This window comes from Lycorma delicatula, chromosome 3, assembly GCF_047948215.1.
Source record: "Lycorma delicatula isolate Av1 chromosome 3, ASM4794821v1, whole genome shotgun sequence".
NCBI lineage: Eukaryota > Metazoa > Arthropoda > Insecta > Hemiptera > Fulgoridae > Lycorma > Lycorma delicatula.
The window spans coordinates 207,451,994-207,477,047 of NC_134457.1; the positions used below are offsets into that span (position 1 = coordinate 207,451,994).

Here is a 25,054-nt window from a genome sequence, read left to right on the forward strand (position 1 = left end):
TTGGCAAATTTACGAGATAATGTAATTCAGGTTTGCTCGGAATCCGCGCGGCGTTATAAAGCAAATCAATAAACGTAGCCGCGTGATCCGCGTCTTAAGAACGACGAACCGTGTCGGTCATATTCGTGATCGAGGAATTATTATGCGTTATATACATATAATGTTTTACTTAATTATGAAAAGTTGTAATCTATTTTAAATATTTGATAATTTAATGTTTTCTGTCTTTGTTTTTTTTTTTCTTTCTTTAACCGGTACTTGATGTCCTACAGTAATCTATTACTACCTTTATATTAGTGTGAATCGTTGCGTTGTATAGCATGTGAATTGAGATTACAACACTAACCGTCTGCATATCAATGTTACAACATAAGCCCTGTTAAATCTCGTTGACCTCATCAGTTTATATTCTAATTCCTTTCATATTCCTTTTTATTTTGAGGTAATCCTTTAATCTTTTTTTTTTTTTTTTTTATTATTATTATATCTTACAGCAATAATTAATATTTATTACCTGTATTCAGTTTTTTCTCTGTAAAATTATTTATCTTCTATGGGTTAGAAGATAAACTAACCCGGGATATCTTTCTAACCCTGATTGCCTTAGTATTTTACCTACCGACTTAATGTTTCTTATAAGAATTCGTTACCTTCTAATTGATTTTAACATAGTTTTTTCCTTTTTAACTGGGCTGTTCTTTGTGTACAAGTTGAAGAGCAACAGGAATAAACTGCATTTTTCGTCCCGCGTCTTTCCTCACTGAGTTTTTTTGTTCTTCAGTTATAATCATACATACTTTTTTTTTTAACTAATGGCATTGAATGCTATGTTCATTAAAATTTCCAACAGCGTATCTTAATTCACATATTTAAACTTTGAGGATACTACTCCCGACGACTTGGAAGTTGCAACTATCCTTACGTAAGGAGTGCAGTTTACCATCTTATCCAGAACCCATAAGTTAATTTTTGTTAAAATATTATTTAATAAGAAATATTAAATAATACTTATATTAAAGGGTGATAAGGTGTATATTTATTTTTGATCGTATTTAATTTGTTTAACCTGACTAATAAAATAATAAAATGAAGTATGTATAGCTATCATCCTTAAGACTGGTTGAAACTCTGCAATGTTTAGATTGCAGTGAAACATTATTATGTATTATAAAACGGTTAAGAGATTAAATATTGAAAGCCATTGAAATCGGTGTCAAGCTATACACTTACCAACAGTGCTTACAAACCTTTTTTGGTTATTGTGCTGTATTTAAATGATGTTGCTGTAGTAGTAGCATGTTGTGATCTTGAAAAAGATAGAAATGTTCCTTTTGTGTATCTGTATAATCCGGCTAACTTTCTTTCAACAATCCCTATACAGATTTACTGTACATTCCCCTACAAAAGATTTAGCGATCGTACATAGTATCTTGCCTTAACCTTTCACGTTCCAGTTACATTTAATTTTGTTATTACCTCCTTGTACGAAGTAAAGGAAATATTATGGTCGCGAAAAATTTCAGATTTCAACGGAAATATCCATTTTGACCATTCCTGAATCCATTTTGACTAGTTTCGGCGTGATGTCTGTACGTACGTACGTATGTATCTCGCATAATTAAAAAACGATTGGCCTTAGCATGTTGTTTGGATTTAGGACTGTCGTAACATCTAGTTTTCCAGCTCCCCATTTGATTGCAATCGACTGAACCAAAGGTTTCCAAAAAAGCTGAAAATCCAAAAAAAATTGGATTTTGGACTTTTTCTTAATTGCAGTAATAAGCCTTTCTCATTGAAAGATTTTCAACGATATATCATAAACGGTACTTATTTTCATCGGTTTCAGAGTTATAGCCAAATAAAATTTTAATTAATGAAATATTTGGATCTTACAAGGGAAGGTACATAGGTTCGAATCGGAGTTCATCTCCATTCTTTTTAAACTTTTTTTTTAATTTAAATATTTTGATTTATTAATAATTATTAACCTCTGACAAAAAAGTGTGTGTATGTAACTTAATAGGCGTATAAGGATGTCATCTGGTGTTCACATCAGATTTTTATTTTTACAGTCTCTTGTTAAATATACGGATTGTTACATATTTTTACTAATGAGTCAGTATTATTAGTTATTACAAAAGTAAATTTATTTTTTGTAGTGTTCGCATCACAAAATAACTGCGCGTTTAATTTAATATCCTAATATTTAATTTTACAGTCGGGCGTTTAATATAGCAATCTATAAAGTGTAGTATATAATTAATTTAATTATTCCAGTGGGTTGGATCATAGGTTTTCATTAAGTGAAAATCATAAATTAAAATTGTCGTCTTTATTTTTTTGCGGTTTGGTTTTTGGTACTCATTGTAATATATATATATATATATATATATATATATATATATATATATATATATATATAAATAATAGTTCTACAATCATAAATGCTCTCTGTAAGGGGACAGTGCACTACTTTGAAATCTATCGTGTTAAATGCCGAGGAAATTAAAATAGATAAACCTATGTGTATAAAACTTAAGGGGAAGCAAAGGCGTAGCGCATTGTCATATTACATGGACGCTAATGTTGATTGCGTATAATGCAGCACCAGTTTTTTCTACGTGTCATGTTTCGTCGACTTCGTAGTAACATTCTCCCAACTGGGTTTAATGTACGTTCTTATTTGCAGCTATTCTCCCATTCATCCAAAAAAAATAAATTTATCCTTCATTTGCCCGTTATTACTGCCACAATTCAAATGATTATATATATATATATACACACACACACACACACACACACACACTCACAAAATGCGTCTAATTACAGTTACTGATCTAAAACGGTTGGTATCTAAAAAAATGAAATTGCAGGTAGGCCCGATTTCTTGGATTCCAAAACCGTGGAAAACTTCATGCTGGAAACGATTTGGCCTTTTTAAGATGCATGAAGAGGAAACAAAATAAAAGAATTGAATTCGTTAGGAGTTCTTACATTTTCAATCGTATCCGTTAATAATGTAATTATAACTGTAAGTCAAACCTGATTAAAAATGCTATATGTTTAATTTCTAACAGTCGTAAACGAAAGTATACCTTACTCATTATATGATAATTTTTCCTTATATAATAAAAAATGACTAATGTTGGCGCAAAAAGAGAACATGACCGTGATATCACCTGCCCTAATAGAGAACACAATGAATGAATAAAAATTAATGTTTTTGTGTAACAGTTATGGCTTCAGTATTTTTTATACCGGTCTCCAAGAAATAATGGTTATTAATAATACCTTCCAGTGGATATCACCGTTGAATGTTTAATCGCTAATTTTTTTTTTGTAGTACATTAATCTGTAAGGCGATTCAGGACAGAACAGTGATTTCCCGTTGTAGGTAAGATTATCCCTTTCTCATTATCCAGTCCTTTCCCTTATTCATCCTTCTTGAAATTCTGTTTGGTGTGTTTTGACCAGATACCGGCTTTAAGGATGCGGAAACGTATACGTTCTTTGTACGGGGTGTATATTTTTGTGAATTCATTTTTTGATAACTGCTGTACTTCGTAACCGGCTGTAAAAAAAAGCCAAATGTTACGCTGTGCGTAATCGGGAAAGCTGGTATTCCTAATTCCTCTTAATTTTATATCGCGTTACTGTTATTCAAAAAGTTCGTTATTTCCGGTTCTTTTTGGAATTAAGGTAAACGGGTAATAAGGTTCCTGATAATCTGTTAAATTTTTTGCAATGTTTGAAATATTTTTCAAATCGTTGGAAGTTTCATTATGCCGATTATTGGACTGACATTTTTAGTGCGTTTCATCAGTTGTAATAATAATTAATCGTTTTAACTTTATTTTCAAGTATAGTTGCGGTTTACGGAATTCAAGATATTAATTTCAATTACCGATCGTCGTTAATATTTATTAGTCGTTATATTTATTAAAAACTAACTCTTTTAGTAAAGAGGTTTTTTGGATTTTCTTTATCGGCAATAGAATTGGATTATATTAATTGTATACTTTAATGAAGTGAAAAATATTTAAAATCTGCACGAAATTATTAAAATTTATGATTGTTGGTATTATTATTTTTTGCCTTAGAAGTTAAATTAGCGGTTTTAGTCTTACATTGACCTTTGAGATTGACCCTTTTAGTGAGTATGCATGTACGATACACCTACCGTCTAAACGAACTGACCTACTTTCGTTAAAACAATATATCTAACGTTATCAGTGATTTTAAGGTTTTTTTTAGTGTTAGGGGGTGTAAGAGGTACAGGTGAGTGTAATATTATTTCTTGTTGAGAAACATTTATGAGCTTAATATTATATGTTGTGAGTAATACCAATATCTACAGTTGATAATTGTATTACTTTTGATTAAATTTAGAATAGTTTTTTTTTTTTTATAAGAACTGTACGTGAGGTTATACGATCACTTGTTAAAACTTGGGATCAATATATCTTATGTTAATCGTATTAAATTAGATTGAGATAAAAAACTTCTTTCCCTTGTCATTTTATAGAAATTTCTTGTAATCGCTAAAGAAACTAATTAATCCATACAGCAGTAATCGAGTTAAATGTTTTCAAATTTAAATTTATTTACCAGAAAAGTACATTACGGTATCGATTAGTCAATTGTAATATAATATCTATAAATAAAAATGTAAGTGTTCGTTTGTTCAAAATCTTAATCTCCGAAAGTTCTTCACCGATTGCTTTGAAATTTTGACATCGCGTTGCATGTTTTGACAATACGATAGATGTCACACCTTTGATAGGTAAAAATATGTTGGACGTAAAAGCAACACAAGGTGTACTAATTATTTTACGATTACATTTCAATATTTCCGATATGTGTGTCCGCTATAAACTAAGGAACTACTGGACCGATTTACGCGCAGAGAAAAAGGGAAAAAATGAAAAATCGAAAAGGGGAAATAGGAACAAATCGAAAAAGGTAAAAGGGAAGAAGTGGAAAATGGAAAAAAGAGAAAAGGAAGTGAAAATGGGAAAGGGACATATAAATGGGAGAAGGAAATGGGGGGAGAAGGGAATATGGTAATGAAAACGGGAAAGGTTAAATTTTGTGAAGTTCCGTAATGATGATTTTGTTAATGTTTTAGCAAACTTTCAATTCTGTTCATTTAATCTATATAAATACTCAAATCTAGCATTAGCGAAGCATTGCCGGGTCTGCTAGTTAAATATAAAATAATTAATATATTTTATACAAATCAACATGCACATACCGAAAGTTAATAATCACGGATGAGAGCAAAACGGAAAGTTCTCCCGTTTTAATTATATATATATATATATATATATATAAAACGATTTTCGTGTACGTGTTACTTGAAAATTTTTGTAAAAACGTAAAATATATAAAATAATCCATAACTTATTATTTTTATTATATATTTATATGTATAATATTTTTATTTCAGTTAAAAACTTTATTTTACTGAAGTCGTCCTAAATTCGCAAAAATTTACAAAATTCATGACTAAATATATTGGTTAAAACGAAATAAAAAAATATTACCGATCCATTTTATCATAAACATTACACGAAGAAAATATGTATTAAAATTCACTTTTATTAGGCAATCACTTAAAAATAAATTTAAACATGTATGGCGTGTTATATAGAAATAAATCTTTGGTTACTTCTTTTCTTTTAGTCACATTGTACCTAACATTACAACATATATTGATCAAAAACGGGAGTTTTATGATGCAAAATTTCACCATACTAACTCTTTATAAGATCAAACATAAATTACAAATAATAAAAAAATAAGTATTTTTTTTTTACAAATTCTTTACGGTTCCAACTATATATTAAAATCTCAAGTCAAATGTATAACTTTTCTTTTCTAAAGTTATAAATCATTTTTGAGAAATTTGATTACGTATAGAATTTTTCAACTTTAAATATGAAACTATCGAAAAGATTTTTCATCAATATTTTTCCGATTTTAACGGTAAGTGATGCTCGTGTTTTACGATTTTCGGATTATACAAAATGTGATTTTTCTTTGAAATTTATATAATAACTACATAATATGTTTTATTTCATGTTTGTGCACTGTAAAAACGTGCACAAATATTATGTTTAAGATGTACATAATAATTACTCCTCAGTTATGTCTTTAGTGACAATTTTGAAATTAATTAAGGAACATTTTCAGACTTTTATTCAGTTGTTACTGTAAATCGCATGAACTGTTTAAGGATAGTAACAGAGCTACGTTGGTGTGTTAACTAACGGGTTATGCCGTTAAATCTCCCTGTTTTTAGTCTGAATTAAATCCAGGGTTCATATACCATTCTGGCATTTATTTTAAAAATTATTGAGATTTAATTCAATTTGTAAAATAATGGATCGTTTCTGTAATTTATACGTAAATCTGTAAAATTGTCTTAACATTTTTTTAAATAAAATTCAATAATGCGAATTTTTAAATAGTGATTGTGACTATTACGTCTAAGTAATAAGTTCTTCCGGTAATTTTTGTAACTGGCATACGCTGATTTTAGCTACCCTTTACCTAAACGTTGGCGGATCTTTAAGTTTGAACCAGACTACTTACTAGCAACGGTTGCACAACTCTTTGGTTGTTCTGGAAAGATGTTATAGTCGAAGTTGTAAGGAGGAATTCTTTAGTAATAAACTGCTGGCTGCCGTATGTTTTCGATCGGTAATAATTTTTAAAAAATTAGATGTGAATGTTAAAGAATAAATACATATAACTTTTTTTCATTTGATAAATATTTTTATTTATTTTTGCGTGCATACATTTTTATAAAACTTCAATTGTAAAAAAAAATTAACTATTATAATTTAATAATTATTTTACTCGTGTTCTTTCTTTTGTCAATGGGAGGAAGAAATTACAGTTTTGTTTTGAACGTCGTGCCAAAAATCAAAATCACTGTTGTCACGTGGACAGCCGATTCACGCTGTTGTCTATATAACGTTGTCAGCACGTGGACTGCTGTGTTGATGAGAATAAATTTTAAGCAGTTAAAGAAATGTGTAACTCACAAAGAAATTATATTAACTTTTCGTTCAGTCGGAGTTAAGCGTTTCGTAATATTGACTTGTATTGTTTATTTGTTACGCTTCGTTTTAAGTTTTTTTTCTTTTTTACGATAGTACTACAGTACTGACGGAATAGTTATATTATATGCGGCGATTTAAGTGTTTTATTGAATTTTATACGTACTATAAAGAGTTCAAACCAAGAACTCCAGGTCGTAGCAGTGTCACCGGTTGTTGCGTGTAAAATAACGTATACCTTTTTGTGCAGGTAATCGGCTCAGGCGTTGTATATTTCGATATAAGCCATGTACCGGTAGGGAAATTTATTTAGTATTATTAGTTATGTTGGCAATATTGTCGTGGGAATGCCTGCAGGCGCGATGAGAAGCGCTCGGCCAGTTGTCGCGCAACCTTCTCCGAGTGTGTACGGTATATTCACGTGTGTTGGTTGTTGACACGTGTGTACTTCCGTGTCCATTTTTTTTTTAACGTTGTGTTAATTTGTAGTGATCATATAAATGTGATTTATACAAATTAAGTTATATAATGTATACGTATGCTGCACCTGGAGGCGGTCCGCCTCATTATGCGCCACCTCCGACTTATTTACCTCCTCATCATCAACCACCGCCACCACCTCTTCTACCCTTGTCACCGCATTCGAAAAGAAGAAGGTAAATAGAAAAAGATATCAGACATGTGAAATATTATTTAGGCTTTTTTTTTATTAAGTCCAATAGTTTTATATGTATATACAGAAAAAAAACTGGAATTTTTTTACTTTTACGTTTAACTCATTATCAGCTGATTTGGTGTGACGTTTTATTTAGATGATATTCTTTAATAAAAATTACTGTATGTTATGGCGGTCTTTATTCGTAAAATTATAAACGGTTTATCATTTTAATTACAAAGTAACAATTGTTACAGTTGTGTTTTTCCTTTGAATTAAATTATTTTGTATCGGTTAAAGATCATAATTGAGTCTTTGTAGCCCCTGTTTTTATGTCGAATATTTTTATTAATTTTTCTCAGTGTAAATTAATTTTTCTTTCAACGTAACTTGATGTTAAAGGGGATTAACGGATAAAAAATGATTGTATATTTTTATAATGTAAAACTCCGCAGGAGTTTTTTTACAAGTGCGGATGAGTTTAAAACATACGTTTTTTTTTAATTAAAGAAAAACTTGTGTTGAAGTCGCCAGAATTTTTTATCGTTTTACAGAATGATGTGAAAAAGTCAAAATAAATTTGTTCATATAATGTTTCACTACTATTTGTAGATTAACAGTTGAAAATACAGTTCAGGTGGTTTACCGGGATTGATGCCAACTGTATTTTGTCCAATACTATTAATTAATTTTCAAATTGCCAAAATATTATTATGTAATAATAATATCAGTAATTATATATATATATATATATATATATATATATATGAGTGGTTTTTAGAGGATTTTTTTAATTACTGGTATACAGATAATTATTATGCATTTTCATCTTGTTAATTTCAACATATAGCTTAACGCAGTAAAAATTTCAAATTCAAAATATAGCCTACAGAATTAAAGCAATATTTAAAAATTTTTAGATTGCACAGAAAAAGTTAACAAAAGGCTTAAAAAATAAATCTTCGCATTTAATTATAATAATTTATAATCGCCGCTTTAATTTTTATACTCACTCACACGCTGAAATAACGAATGATGTGCACTTGATTATCAAGAAAATTACTTATTATTTTTGTATCATGAAATCTGTTGTAATTTTCAGAATTATTTGATGGCAGAAAAATTTACTTCACGGTTACGCGAATTTACTGTTGTCAGTGTGGGTTTGGGTGTGTAGTGCACACACCAAAAATCACACACAATAATATGTATATATGGTTTTTCTCAATACTTATAAGACTAATATTCCTCTGTACTAATATATTGTATTTTTTTGTAATCAAAAACCAGCACCCAATAACAGAATTACAAAGTAAATGAAATGACAGTTACCTTTTTCTTTTCTTTTCTTTATTCCAATAGCACTTTCGCGGGATCCCGCATAATCAGTTGTATATAAATTGTATAAAATTACTTATCAAACATAATTTTTTTTTTTATAATAAAAATTAAAAGATTAAGTTACTACAAAAAAATGAAGTCAATTAAATAAAATAACTACATATATTTAAATGTGACGCCAATTAAGAATTAAAATTAAATTAAAAATATATATATATATTTTTTTTTTTTTTAAATTTGCATATTTAATTTAAAATTGCATTGTAAAAATTCAGCGTAAAAAAACCCAGACTTATTTACAAAAACATATTTCATTTATTTTTATTTTGTTGTATTAAGCTGATGCGGTTAGAAAACCACGAAACGCGCATAGATTTATTTTTTGTAGCTGTTTTTTTCCCCAAGTTTTTACTGTATAATTTTAAATTTAAAAAACAGTGTTTTTTCTACAGGCTATATTAGAATTGAAAATTTTTATTGCATTTGAAATATTAATCGGTATTAGCGAGATGAAAAACAAAATTATTATTATTATTAATTAGAAATATCTGCAAACGTTTACGTATGAAAGTGTTTACTGCCAATTAAAATTATTTTAGAACTTTATATAAATATATTTTACGACGTACCATACAATTGAAAATAGTATAAATGGACGTAAATAAAATTGATAATATATTACATTAAATGTCATGTAAATAAAGATTACATTTAAAATATTTTAATTTTTTAATAAGTTTAAAATAATTTCGCATTTTTAATGTATAGGATAAATAGCAGTTTTTTTTATTATTCTTTACGTTATTATTTTGAGTTAATTTAGTTTTTAAAATATTTATTTTCTATCCTATTCAAATAATTTGGTATCTCGCTCTACAATACTCTTTATATAATTTCTTTGATTTTATTTTGAAAATTCTATATTTTCTAATGTTTATTAGTATATATTTTTTAAAATGTTTGAAATAATTGCATAACTTTCTTATCAAGTCTGTTAGAGTAATAACTAATATATATATATGACGATGTCGACGACGCTTGGGAAATCGTGTTCAATTTGACGCGATTTGAATAGCTTTGCGAGTTATATGTTCTTTTTATTTTTTATTCTACCGATGATGACGATAATAATATGTAATAAGAGCAATTATGATGATATGAAAATTAGTCCTGTTGAACGCATTTTGTTGGGGGAGAGTAAAATGAAAGTTATTATTATTATTATTTTTTAATCTTGAATGTTTTCTGAAAGCAAATTTATTATAAGAAGTAATTACGTTTTTTCCTTCTTTTTTTTTAATTTTATTTTAATTAGTGATTTTAACTGGTTTTATAAACGGACTTGAAATTATATAAGTTATTTTATTTGAAGGTTAATTTTATGATTCCAGTTATAAAATTATAGGGAAGTTAATTTCGTATAATAATAATCCCTTTTTAAATTGGATTTTATAATTCTACGTCTCGGTCAGATAATAGTGTTGTAAATATAAATACTATATATATATATATATATAGTGTTGCCGGTACTTTATTTGTTTATTACTATACAGAATAATTTTCTTATTTATTTTAATATATTTCACGGTTAATTTAGACAAAGAATTCGAATAATTATTAAAGGAGATTCGTAAACGTTTTCAAAATTTCGTCTGGACTGTATGAAGATTCCTTCAATTAATTTTTGTTCATTATCTCTATTTTTATTACTTTTAAGTTTTTTTTAAATTTAATTATCTTTTTACAGTATACATTTATAGTATATTTTTTAAATTGTAGCACAGTAATAATTATATCTGATTATTATGTGCGTTTTAAAAGAATAATAAAATGTAAAGTGAATCGACTTAAAAAGACGTACTAAAAGTTATAAAAGAAATTTAAAATAGATTATTTTTTGGTTTGGAATTTTTTAAATTGGCTTCAAATTAAAACAGTTTAATGTTTAATTTGGTGTCAGATTAAAAAAAAAATTGAAATTTATAAATTTTGTGTGTGTATTTAAAAAAATAACTGCCCTGATGAAAAATTTCGAAAGAAAGACAAAAAGTAAAACACTGTCTGGAAATTGCTATATTACGGAGCCTGAATTAGTTAGCCCTCTTTTGGAATGCAGAATTGTAGTTTTCTCCGTAACTAATTTTGTTGAAATTTCTCGTGAACATATTTTCAATATCAAAATTACTTAATGGCCATTTATTATTACGCTACAAAAAATCAGTATTAAGCGAACAACAATGTTGAAAAAAGTAAAATTATTTTAAAATAATCTATTAAGAGCGTAATTTTTCGTTTAAAAAATTATCCTCTAAGGTATTTATTTTGAAAATTTTACAGCGGGATCGCGAGCGGAATTTCAATTAAAAATAAAAAACTAAATTTATTTAAAATTAAAAATAAAATCATTAAAGTATATACGTTTGTGAAAAGTAAGGCTTGGTTATTCTTGTGTAAAAAGAAAAACGTACAGATTGAATTCGAAAACCTCAACTTTAATTAAAAGTATTATTAATTTACAAGATTGAGGTATATGAATAAATTACTTATTATATAACAATATTTTACGGATTTAAAAATATCATAATGAATAATAATTACGGTTATTGATCTTTTAGAGAATATAAACTAACGTTTTATTTTTTCTTAAGTTGTCCATGTACAAAAGAAAATACATGCCGTTCATTCATACTTCGAACGTTACGCTTGAATTAACATAGGAATTTTATAACCGCTTTAAACATCATTCCAGTGCGTCATGTTACATGAAAATTCGCTTGGTAATACGTATATCGTATAAATATTTAATTCTTGAATCTTGGTTTTTTCTGTTATTTCTTATCTTTTTTTTTTTTCCGTAGATATTTGTTAATCTATTTCAATCAATATTTATAGAATTGTTTTTAGATTTATAATTAATGTAACTTGTTACAACGTGGATCTAAAAAAAAGTGTTCGGTGAATTATGCATTTTTTTATGCGTAAAATTTATTTAAAATTAAAAATTTATACTTTTTATTCTATTTATTTATCTTTTATTAAATTTGTTTCCTTTAACTTTGGTGGTATAAAATTTTATCCTAAGAATAATAATATAATACTAATTCCGAAGTACGAGGAAAAAAGTAATACGGTTGTAAAAAGCGATTGAAATATTGTTGATGTTTGGCTTTCATGAAGTTAAATAGTTTTTCAAATTTGCCGTCGAGTTCAGCTCGTAAAATACAGCAACTTGTTTCTCAAATTAATTTTGCGGTAAATATTTCGTCCGCTCCTTCTCGATTTCTGATTTTATAATCAAAAAATTAAATTATTACTGAAACATATGTTATTAAACAAATATGAGACCGCATAAAAAGTGTAAAGCAATTTAAATGAAAAGCATTGTAAAATATTTTATTAATGTACTCGTTACGTTTAGAAATGTGAAAGAACGATAATCAGTCAGTATATGTCCGATTTAAAATAGATCTTTGAGATTTTTTCGTATCATTCCCGCTGTTACAGGTTTAAACCTGATTTCTTACTCGTTAATCTTTTTTTTTACGTTGAGAAATTAATTTTGAATCATTTTTAAAATTCCAAAAGCCTGAAGAAATTAAAATGCAAACCTTTTGGATTAAAGGCAGAAATTCTACCTGTTTGGTATAGAGGTGGGCAAGTTTGTCTTAAAAACTAATTTTATTGTTGTACTATTTGTATGCTAAACTTAGGTTGCGACTACCGTACATTAAATTGTAATATTTATTATTTAATATAACTTTGTTAAATATATTATTAAATATAACTACAATAACAATAAAACTGGAAATACATTAATATATATATATGTGTAAAATAAATAACTATGCTGAACGATTATTGAAAGATAATCGAAAATTAAAAAATGGTTTAAAAACGGTTTATAAAAAAATAAATGAACATCTAAAACTGCAGGTGGCCATTTTATTGTCAAACGATCATGTCAGTAGATATTATGAAATTACTATATCGAAAGAAAACCCAAAATTTTTATCATTATTCACTATAAAGACTGATCCCCATCAGTCATGGTTTCTTCTGGATCTGAGAACCCGTAATGTTGGTTCAGAGCACCCGCAAAAGTGAATTAAAATTTTTAATTAAAAAATAATTTTTTAAGTTTTTTTCAGTAAAAGAAAGTCAGTAAATTTCCGTTGCATTTGCAAAAAGTCAAGCAAAATTCTTTTGACATTAAATAACCAAAACCGTGTCGTGTAAAAGGTTCTATTGATTTTTATTTAAATGATTTAATAATAGTTCTTTTGTAATAAGCGGATAAATTCGTTCGCTTACGTGTTCTCGGCTTTATTTTTTGTGAAACGTTAAAAAAAAAGTTTTTAACGAAATTAAATGCAGGTCCAATGTACAAATTAGTAAATTATAAGTTAATTTTAGGAAATCAAGACGTAGTTCTTAAAACAGAATAATTTTCACTTAGTTGTGTGAACCCCCTGAATATAAAATATTCCTGAAGCAAAAAAAAATGTTATGAATTGTGATTTACGTTGTCTACACGCCTTTTTTTTGTTTGTAGAATAGGAAATTCCTATTTCAAATAAATAGAGGAGAACGTGTAGAAAAAATGGTCTACTTTTGGTTTTAAATAAATAATTTTTGATTATCCTTAAGACGCTTATTATTATTTTTTAGTAATCTTTTGATTGTATTTACATCGTTATATATAATGATTGTACTGCATCAAATTAAGAGGAACGATTCAAGGTACTATTTGGTTATTAAAATTTTGTGTAGCTTTTGTGACCAACCACTAGATCAAACCCACCGGTTTGGTCTAGTGGTTAACGCGTCTTCCCAAATCAGCTGATTTGGAAGTGAGAGTTACAGCGTTCAAGTCCTAGTAAAGCCAGCTATTTTTACACGGATTTGAATACTAGATCGTGGATACCGGTGTTCTTTGGTGGTTGGGTTTCAATTAACTACACATCTCAGGAACGGTCGAACTGAGAATGTACAAGTCTACACTTCATTTACACTCATACATATCATCCTCTGAATAATTATCTAAACGGTAGTTACCGAAGGCTAAACAGAAAAAAGAAAGAAAAAAGATTTTGTGGTGTAAAGTGACGTACAGAAACATGTTGTCTGCCCTCCTTCTACAGTCGGCGGGTAAAAATTTTTTATTTGTTACAGGCAGTTTTTATTTAAAATTTATTGTTAAAATTAATTCAAGAAAACGAAAACGGCTATAAGCTATTAAAATACATGTATAGCTTTAAGGTGGGGAGGACAAATAAAAATAATATACCAAACGTATTTTTTAATTAAGCTTAATCTGCGTTACGTTAATAAATCTTACCTCTTTACAATATGTATGTAGTAGGATGCCCGCCTTCATAATAGTAAAATAAAAAATGAAAACGCTTAAATTATATAATGTAAGATCGATACTCATTGGTGGTAATAAACGTTTAAATAATGATCTGCTAATAGAAGTTTTTAAATAATTATTAAATTGAATATTATTAGTCACGTTCAGTAATTCCTTTTTTTATTAATCAATTGTGAATAAATTTTGCAATTATAATAAATATATCCCTTTAAATAATATTGTAATTATAAAGCTTTATGGCGTTAGGAGAAAATAAATAAAATTAAGTGTAGTATAAAGTTGCTGTTTCACGCTGATGGAAGTTCTGCTTTGATATATTTCCACATTACTCGTTAAAATATTAAAGATTTTGTAGTCAATAATCGATTAAAATAAATAGTTAATTTTCTTTTTATACTGTAATTTATGCCAAATTTTTGTTTTTTATGCTACAAAACTTTACGTTATATTTTTTTTTTTACCAGAAATACGATCAAATCAAAAACTGTGTGGGTTATTCTTAAGCAACTTCAATAAAAAGAAGGTTATCAGTTATCAATTAAACTTGAATTTTTTTTTTTTGACAAGCCTTATTTAACCAAATGAACATTTCGATAGTTTTTTTGTGTAGAAGAAGCTCTGTTTCTGATAATCCAATTGTAATTTACATGGGATTTATATTTTCTGTGTAACTTTTTGAAGTTTTTTCCTTTTTGTTGTTAATGTTAGTACTGAAATGTGTACTTGGTTTTTCTTTTTACGGTATTTTCGCACGAAAATCAAGAAAAGTAAATGGAAAACTTAAAATAAAAATAATATGTATTCCGCATTCCAAAGACCCTTAACACACGTAGGTTCTGTGAATTCTTTCTCATGTTCGCTAGCATGTTAACTTCGATCGCAAATATTTCAAACAGAAGTATTTATTTAGCGAGCGGCGTATTGCTGTGCACATATGCTGACGGCTGGCTTACCATGCTATTAACTATCCTGAAAATATCTCGGTGTACTGCATACTATATAAGTATACGGAACTATGCGAGATGTTTTCGTAAAGAAATGACTAACTGTTCCACCCGTATTATCTTTACTTTTTTAAAAAAAAAAATAAAGATGATGTGGTTTACGCCGCCCGCTATATTACTGCTATCATTTAATTTGTAGGAAAATCAACTACATCCAGATAGAACGGTGGGGTTTTGTTCATAACTTTTGAGAATATCTATTCAAAATTAAATATTTGATTCTAATTTATTTTAAATAACTTGTTTGCTTGCATCCTACCTTTCGTTTCAAGTAGTTTATGATATTCCTGTTGAAGCCTTGATACGTCAATTACGGCTAAATTTATTTCCTATTCCTAATATGTACATTGCAATCTATTCAACCGGTGAACAATAAGCACAATGGGCCAATGAGATGAGGATATTATGTATGACATTTAAATGTCTTGTATAGACTTAGGCCGACCATTCCTGAGATGTATGGTTAATTGATTCCCAACCACCGGTGGTCGGTCCAATTCCACGTAAAAGTAATTTATCTTTACTAGGATTTGTTTCTCAAAACCTTTGACTTCAAAAATCAGTTCTGCGACACAACGATTTTATCATTAAATAAGTGCAGGAATTGTGTAGTGCGATCAAACGGGTCGTATGCAGCTTGAGTCAGGAAGATAACACTGTGATATGGATGCACTCCACATCACACTGTTTACATCTATACTTATAGTTTTTCATGTTTAAAAAGTCACACGACTCGTTCTTTACTATTGAACTATTTAGAATAATTTACCAGAAAACATAAGAATGATTGATGAAAGTGAAATATTTAGATTTTCCCTTTTGGTGACACTTCACTAATGAGAATCAAAAAGCAGTAATGTTTGGTTGTACACCTGTCATTTCATTACACGTAACTTTCTCTGTCGAAAGAAATTCTTTGTCCTTGCCGTGAGTAAAGTATACTCGTATGAGCAAGTCAAAAATTTATTGAATTTTTTCGATTTCAGATTTTTACTGAAACATGCATAAATGTGTTTTATATGTATCGATCACTACAGTATTTTCTAGTGATAAATGACTTTTTAAACCGTAATCTTATTTACTTAGTAGCTGCAGGGTATGCCTACGGCACGCCTCCGCAGCTAGGCCCTCAGGGCAGGCGGCTTCTCGGAATGGGATTCTTAGGTGTCCAGAATTGATTACCTCTTGTGTAAATTTTTTTTTTTTTTTTAATAATGAAATTTGATGTAAGGAAAGTTAAATTAAAAATTTAACTCTACAAATTGATACTAACGAATCGGAATATTCCGCTTCGGTACATTCCGGTGCCTACTTTTTGGTTTTACAAGTAGTTATTATTATACCAATTTTCTTTTATGCGTATTTGAACCCAACCCTTTAGGCCGTTCATCACGCATAAGAAAAAATTGGCAAAAAATCAAATTTTTAATTTGAAGCTATGACTTTCACATAATCTTACATATCATCATCAAAGCTTATTGTCAAATCCATTCTGAGATACCGTCCAAAAATATTTTTTTCATTTTAGTGCGTTTAATTTAAAAGCGGTGTTTTAAAAAATGTTTAAATTTTATTTTCTACCTTTTAGTGCATTTAATATAACAGTGGTTTTTAAACTTTTTTTTTATATATATTTCTTATTTTCTACTTTTTACTCTTCATAAGTTTATACTTTACAGCTGCGCTAGCGCACAGGTTTGAGCGTATTTAGTGAAAGATCGCATCGGTACGTTTTACGGTGGGCGAGTGCAATCAAAACATACGGCTAAATGATTTGATTTCCGGATAACCAAGATCCGATCGATCAAGAGTGTACCCTATGCGTTAAACAGTTAGCGTTTGACCTGGTGATACATCGGCCGTTATAATCGTGAAAATCGGATGAGTGGCTGCCGAGATATTACGGTGGGACCCCATCGCATCCCCTCCCCATTTTCGTAACGGTGGCTCGGGGGCGCTTGAAAATATTATCATCCGACGGGTATCACTGAGTGCGGATCAGGTAGTTTTGAGGGGAGTTGAAAAAACTTTTCAGAGTGCTAGGAGTTTTCGAGATATTTGCGATTTTCGTCCGAAAATTCGGATCCGGTTAAAAAATACTAAATTTTCCCAGAACGTAGATATATATATATATATATATATATATACGGTATATCGATATATAATAATATAAAAAGTATTCACCTGACCATCACGAGACATGTACTAACGAATCGGGGTTTTCCGCTAGTGATCGGTACATTCCGGTGCTAAGCTAAGGGGGACGCACATACAGACACACACACAATTGCCGTTTAGTAGTGAAGGAAAAAATATACAAGAAAACGTAACTTTATTGTTGCACTTTTATTTTTTAAAGTATCCTAATTTCGATTCTTCTACACTAAAATTTTGCAGGTCGTTCAGTGTGTATATCGCCCCTTCTTATCTAGCTCATACTATGTTTGTATTGCTTTGTATACTCTTTTAAGTATTGGATATATTATCCATTCATTTTAATATTCTTTTCAGTATTTCTTACTGTGACTTCTAGCCGCTTCTTGATCCATCGACATCTCAATTCGTGGAAAACTAGGTTTTAATGTTGATAGGATTTAAACTGTTAGGGATGCAGAAAGCAGTACGGGTTGAGTCTAAAGAATGTTTTCTTGTTGGCCTGTATTTCTTCAAAGAATATTGAGATTTCATATCTATAGTTTGAATACTACGACTCTGTTTTAAAAACTGATCTCCATCGAGCACGTCTGCTATTTAACGCCGAACTTATTTTACGAAGTTTTTTTAATCAACTTCTCAATTACTCTTGTAATTGGTGTTTCCTTTTATAATTTTTCAAAAAATTTCATCGATTAATGAACGTAAGGATCTATTTGAGCAATTTTCCCTTAAAACATTTTTTCTTCAGTTATTTATCGAATAACTGGTAAGTAATAATATTAGATAGTACAATCATATCCATTGACCAGTGGTCAACCCTGATTTTAAAAAAAAATTACTTGGGCGGGCGGGATCTGGTTTACGCTACTCAGCTACAGTCATACCAACTGTTATAAAGAGTAGAATCTTCTAGCAGCAATAGAACCGGGACAAACTGTAATCAGAAACTGAAATATGCCCCTATTTCACCCAGTCTTTAGTAGAAATATTCTGTTGTATTTTTGCTAAATGTTGCGTTCATTGTAATCGGCTTAATTTAGGCTTTCTGTTTATACTGTTCAATTCAGATAATGAATAAATGTTGTGCATTCCTGATGGACAATGTATTCCTAATGACTGGCCTTTTTAAATCGTGTCACATATTAGTTCAAATATCCTTTATCATTTTTTAAAAATTTTAAACATTAAATTAATAGAAATTTTTGTTTTTATTGGATTATCTTTAATTATTGTTCATTAGACTATCTTTAATTATTGTTCAGATTTAATTACCGTTATGTAAAAAGTATCGTATGAGGTCAGATTAACAATTTAATGCTTTAATTATAATTTTGGTGGTGTGCAAACCTTTTTCGTAAGCTATTTAAATTATTTTTCTCTCTCACTCTCTCGTGTATATCTGACCGTGCAATGGAAGAAGCAAGTTTAATTAAATTATGCTTTTTCTGAACATAAACTTTTAATAATTATCAAATTTAACATTCTTTGCAGCAGTTTGTATATCGTCACTTTTTAATTCTAATTTAAAATAATTTCTGCTGCGATGTATAAATATATAATAGGTTTTTCTATGAACTTATTAAAAATTGTTATTTCATCTAAATAACGTTACACGTAGAAGTATTGTAAAGTTGATCATTGTTAACACTTCAATTCACTTCACTACTTGGAAAATATCTAACCTATACATATTTATGTCACGATTGGATAAAGTTTTAATTAGTTATTTATGCGGTAAAGAAACTGTATTGGAGTCGACCCGACCGTTCTTTGTAAACCAAAATATAGCATGTTAAAGTTAACTAGGCTGTAATAATAGTAATATCGGTATTAAGCTTAATTACACTCACACACGTAATGTTTACAGTTAAACGTAAAAGGGTTACAAAGGAATTTTATAAAACTTGTTAGTGCGCTATAATTATTAATTATCAACTTCGAACAGACACTATTAACACTTACATTAATTTCCGGATTTTTTTTTTATTCTTAATTTAGTTGGTTTCATTGCATGTATTATTTATTCTATTAACGTTATTTTTTATTTTTGCTTTTTGTAACAAGAGATACGCTTTGAACTTGGATCTTGCAATAATTATTGTTATTATACCGTATTAGTTGTACGCTTGTTCAACTAGTTAGTTATAAGGCACTTATTAATTTGTTCAAAAAATTCGTGTTTTTTAACTCATTTTTCTTTCTTTTTTTTTTTTTTATCTTTTCTCGACTTAATACCCATTTAAACGCGCAAAAGATATTTTAAAGATAATGCTCATCAGTGGCCTCTCGTAGTTAGGTGGAGGTGCTGCTCCAGAAAAAAATTTTCTGAGTATTTTCAAGGCCAGGCTTAAGTTATTTGTAAAGTAAAAGAAATGAAAAAAAAGAATCAAATAGAAAATATGGAAGCAGGGTAATAATCTAATTTTACGCTTCAAGAATGTGGTTCACATTGTCGTTTTAAGTTCAGTGTGCTTAAAAACCGTATTCGGTTTAACCGAATAAATAATAAAATGTCAGGACAGATAATATTTTTTAGTATTATTAGATAATAACTTAATTAAATGTCTGCTTAAAAACACTATACTCCAGTGGTGCTTAATTTAAATTTCTATGTACACAGAAACAAGTACATAACTAATTTTTAACAATTACCTTTTCTTTCGCCCTTCCGGCGTGTTTTTGGACAGATTTGTCAATCAAAGAGCCCTTGCTTTCCGCCATCTTCTGAAAACTACTGAAAAAACAACTAAACCGCTTTCATATTCCTTCCATCGAGTAAACTAGAAAAGGGAACGAACAAGGAACGTTCCACACACACACGAGGAGTGAAAAAAAAGCTACCTTTCTCCAGCACGCCAAGGTCGGCACTGCGGAAACGACAGTGATCGCTTTCCCTCGAAGCTTCACATGCATCTTTCTATATGTGCATGCGCACAACAACCAAACGCCACGCCGCTGGAACTGTGAAGCGCACAGTTTCATACAAAGATTTTTGTATGTTTTCAAAAACTAGGGGATGGATACTGACATTAAGGTTAAGGATTATATATTGTACAAGTATAAAGAAAGAATTAAAGAAAAAAGGACTCTTTATTTTAAATGTCATCGATAATATCAAGTGGAAATAGGGGTTGCTGCAGTTCCACAGCGCCTACACTCGAGCCGCCACTGTTGCTCATTAACAGTATAATAACTGTTTTCTCATTGCTGTCGGCCTAAAAGGTTGTTTTTTAACCTGTATTTCTTTTTTTTTGCCATTTTTTAAGTAATAGATTGTTCTGTCAGGAAGATTATATTTAAAGTTTAACCGAACATGACAATTTAATAATTAAAAAAAAAAAAAAAAAAAAAAAAAAAAACAGAAACACCCAGAAATGGCAGTGAGATATTGAGGAAAAATGGGTTATTATACAATTAAAACAGCGTATTTTCAGAATTTTCTTTTTCGAGTTCTTAAAATTGGGGAAAAAAATGAAGTCAAAAAGGATATTTTCCTATAGTTTTTTCTATAGTTCAGAAAAGTCATAGAGTATGAAATAAGATCGCTTTCGATTTTTTACGCACCTACGGAAGCGGGATTTTTAAGCTTCAAACTCTTCCACGAAATATCGCGCGATTAGTACAGGTTGTAGCGGTATGGCTTGATATATAGGTTGTTATTAACGCGTGTCTGTTATTAAGCAAACGACAAGATTAATTAATGTTCAATAAAATATCATTATGACGCATTTTTATTTACGTTTATATATTATAAACAAATGCAAGTCGATATTCTATGAATACCGTCTTAATTGATTCTATGAAAAATGTTTTGTTCTCGTAACTTTCTCGTATTTCGGAATCAGGTTTCCGATTTGAAGTTATTTATACATTTTTCGTTGTAATTTATATACATCTAAACCTTTATTTTTTTTATTTATTTATTTTTTCTTTTGTTTGTTTGTCTGTATAACTAATATAACTGTTTTGCTTCCTTTTTCGTTTTGATTAATCATTCTTATTAGAATCATATTTTAAAATCGTTATAATTTTAGAAGATATAATTTTAGTTTCTCGTTTTTTTTCAACTACTAGAAAAATTTATAAATGATTACCCATTTTAATTGCTGTAAAAAAAAAGTCGTTTTGATCGGTACGTTAAGATGGAAATAGGATTTATCATCTCGAAAATGTTGAATTCAAATGGGCAGAAAATAGGATTTTTCTGAGATTTCGCAATATAAAAGGAATTTTGTTGGGTGTTGTATCTATAATAGTCGTAGGTGACCTGAAATTGTCTCACTCAAAAACTGTATTAACTATTCCTATTTACAATATAACATCCCTACTTTACTAAGGACTGTCAGAAATGAAATGGTTTCTCGTTGTCTCTTTTATGTAAACGAATGTTTCTTATTTAAGAGTTCTTAATAAAATAATTCAGAATTGAACATGCTGTAATTATATATATATATATAGGGTCATTCGTGGGAACCGGATGTTTTTGAAGTGGGTTGTACTCGGGCGTTCGTGGTGGGAGAGGCACGTGGCTGGTGTCTGACGTTTCCTTTGTTCATAGCATTTACATTTTAGTTGTTGAGATGGAGCCGTGGACGCTAGACCAACGCCTGTACGCGTATGACAGTTTTGTGCGAAATGACGAATCCGTAACTGCTGTTCGGCGAGATTTCCGCCGTCAGTTTAATATCCATCTTATGAAAGTGTCCCTTCTCGTAACACAATATTGCCACGGGTAAACAACCTTCGAACAAGCGGTTCAATATTGAAGAAAAAACCACCGAGCCACCGACTAACTGCTAGCTCCGGAGAACATCGAACGAGTAAGGGAAGCCATTGTCAGAAGCCCACGCCGCTCTATTCAGAGGCATTCAGCAGCGCTTCAAATGAGCACAAGTACGGTAGTACGAATTCTGCATACAGACCTGCATTTCCATCCTTACAAGATAGCCGTCGTGCAGCAGTTAAACGAGCAAGTTTTTACGCAGCGATTATAATTTTGTCGACAAATGCTTACCGTTTTTGAAGAAAATGAAAATTTGTTATCGTTAATGAGTGACGAAGCCCATTTTCATCTGAATGGCTTCGTCAACAAACATAATTGCCGGTATCGGGCAGAAAGAAACCCACATCGGCTTCACGAGAGTCCACTTCATAGCCCAAAAGTGACTGTCTGGTGTGCAGTAGGAAAGGTCGGTGTTATTGGACCATATTTTTTTGAAGAAAATGACGCTGCCGTAACTGTAACAGCCGATCGTTACATTGCGATGTTGAATACGTTTTTCATCCCCGAATTACGAAACCGGGAATCTATTTTCAAAATGTGTTATTCCAGCAGGATGGAGCTACAGCGCACACAGCGAGGGCAACGATGGCTGTTCTCCGTAACTTGTTTCCGGGACGGATCGTTTCCAGATTCGGCGACATTCCTTGGCTCCCTCGGTCCCTCGACTTGAGTAGTTGTAATTTTTTTTTTGCGGGGGTTTCTGAAATCGCGTGTGTACGGCAATAAACCGCGTACATTGGAGGACCTAAAGATCGCAATTCGTCATCACGTCACCCAGATTGATGTAGACATGCTGCAAAGATTTGAGGCCAGTTACCGTGAAAGGCTACAACAATGTATTGCCCAAAATGGACATCACTTGCCGGACATAATTTTTCGTTCATGAGTAAGTAACAAATGCTTTGATTTAACAAGTGTTTCAATAACAATAAAACTTTTTTAAAGTAAATATTCAATTTTTTATGATTATTTTAAAAACATCCGGTTCCCGTGAATGACCCTGTATATATATTATTTTATTCTGTTTTCTGGTTTGATTACAAAAAAAGTGGATGTTGACGAAATTTCTTTTAGAAAAATTCATTAATTAAAGTTTTCATGAGCTATCATAAAAAAACGGATAAAAAACAAAAAAAGGCCATTCTTAACCCTTTTTTTAATCAAAATTTGGAAGCGAATTACATATCGGTTTTTGTTAATTAAGGGATTTTAATGGATGAGTTACACGATAAAATTTATAACAGTAAAAATAAGTTGAACATGCAGAAGATTTAAAGACTTTATTTTTGTTCATACATTGAACCGTTAAGCGTAATCTTATTGGAATGACATTCCTGTGCGCGCAACTATATTCTGCCGCTTTGTATTCCATATTATTATTATTGCAGTTTCAGGAAGTTCGAATAGAAAACTGTTGCGTCTATTGTAGAAGAACGTATTTTTATTTCTTGCCGTTTTTAACATCTCTAGTTCAGTTAATTAGTTGAATATCGATGTGTTGAAAGAATATTTTATAGAAATGGTTTTTATCAGTCGATGCTATATACTCGTTACTTAAATATATGACTATTAATAGTGTTCAATTAATGATCTATCGATTTTTGAATTGTTAAATTTATTAGGAGTCTAATAGTTTATCGACTTATTTTTATAATTATTGTTGTTTTTATCTTAATTGATGGATATTTTTCAAGACGATTAAAAAAATTTAATGTACGTCTGATAAAATAAACTATTTTAAGCTATTGTTATTAATATGTGTCATTAGAAAGAAAGAACGCAAAATGTTGTTCGTATTAAAATATTTACTTTTTTTGTTTATTGTAAAGTATGTAATTTTGGGGGTTAAATTTCTACAGCTACAGCTTTTTCTTCTGCACATTTTCCGCGCAAACGCTGAAGGACACTTATTTGGGAACTGTCTGTGCACTAGCGGAAAATTCGTGATGCATGATACTCGTAAAATCATGGAAGAAAACCACGAACATTTTCTTCACGTTCGACCGACCTTGTCGCGCTTTTTTCGGTCGTGGCGAACTTGTTGGACCCTTTCACTGCGGTGATTGTGCCTTTGTTTCGGGTCATTCCCGTAAACCCGTGATTCGTCGCCTGTTTAACAAATTTGGGTTAATTTCTGCCCGATTAATCGGTTCTTGGGACTCAAGAACAGTGTTGCATCGCCTGGTGTGATAACAATTTCGGAATGAATTTCGCGAGAGCTTGACACGTGGTCAAATCTTCAGTTGAAACCGACTGAACCGCGTAGAAACTTAAATTCACTTTATTAGCCATCTCCGTGACTGTAAGTTGAAGATCACAGTGCATTAAATCGCAAACTTTCACAATTCTTCATTGGTTTTTGAAATGTAAGGCCGGCCGGACCAGAAGTCATCTTCGACTAATTCGCGGCCATCTTTGAATGTGCTGAACCAGATGAAAACATTTAACTGGCTCAGGCATTTATCCTCGAAAGCCGTCTTACGAGTTCTTAAGTCTTCGAAGCTGATTTCCTGGTTTTCAAATAGAATTTAATACAAACAAGTTGTTCCGGTTTTCATCCATTTTGCGAAATTAATAATCTGCCGAGAACCGAAAAAACATCATCAGTCACCAGGATGCCACTCTGTACAGAATAAAGGAACAAAGATATCGCGGTGATCTTTTTAGGACGTTTCA

General features: G+C 30.1%; 1 protein-coding gene across 9 annotated transcripts in view; it reads left to right on the top strand.

Moving 5' to 3' along the window:
* tgo (Aryl hydrocarbon receptor nuclear translocator homolog tgo) overlaps positions 1-25,054 on the top strand; it is a 295,570-nt gene that overhangs the window by 50,661 nt on the left and 219,855 nt on the right. The window contains exon 1 of one of the 9 annotated variants that reach the window (XM_075361416.1): positions 7,334-7,723. The exons of 4 other annotated variants lie outside the window; for them this stretch is intronic. In XM_075361416.1, the coding sequence (XP_075217531.1) occupies positions 7,596-7,723 (128 nt within the window). In that variant the 5' untranslated portion in view covers positions 7,334-7,595. Of the gene's footprint in view, positions 1-7,333; positions 7,724-25,054 lie in introns of those variants that run through there. 4 more of the 9 variants (XM_075361411.1, XM_075361418.1, XM_075361417.1 and 1 more) reach the window with 4 other exon arrangements.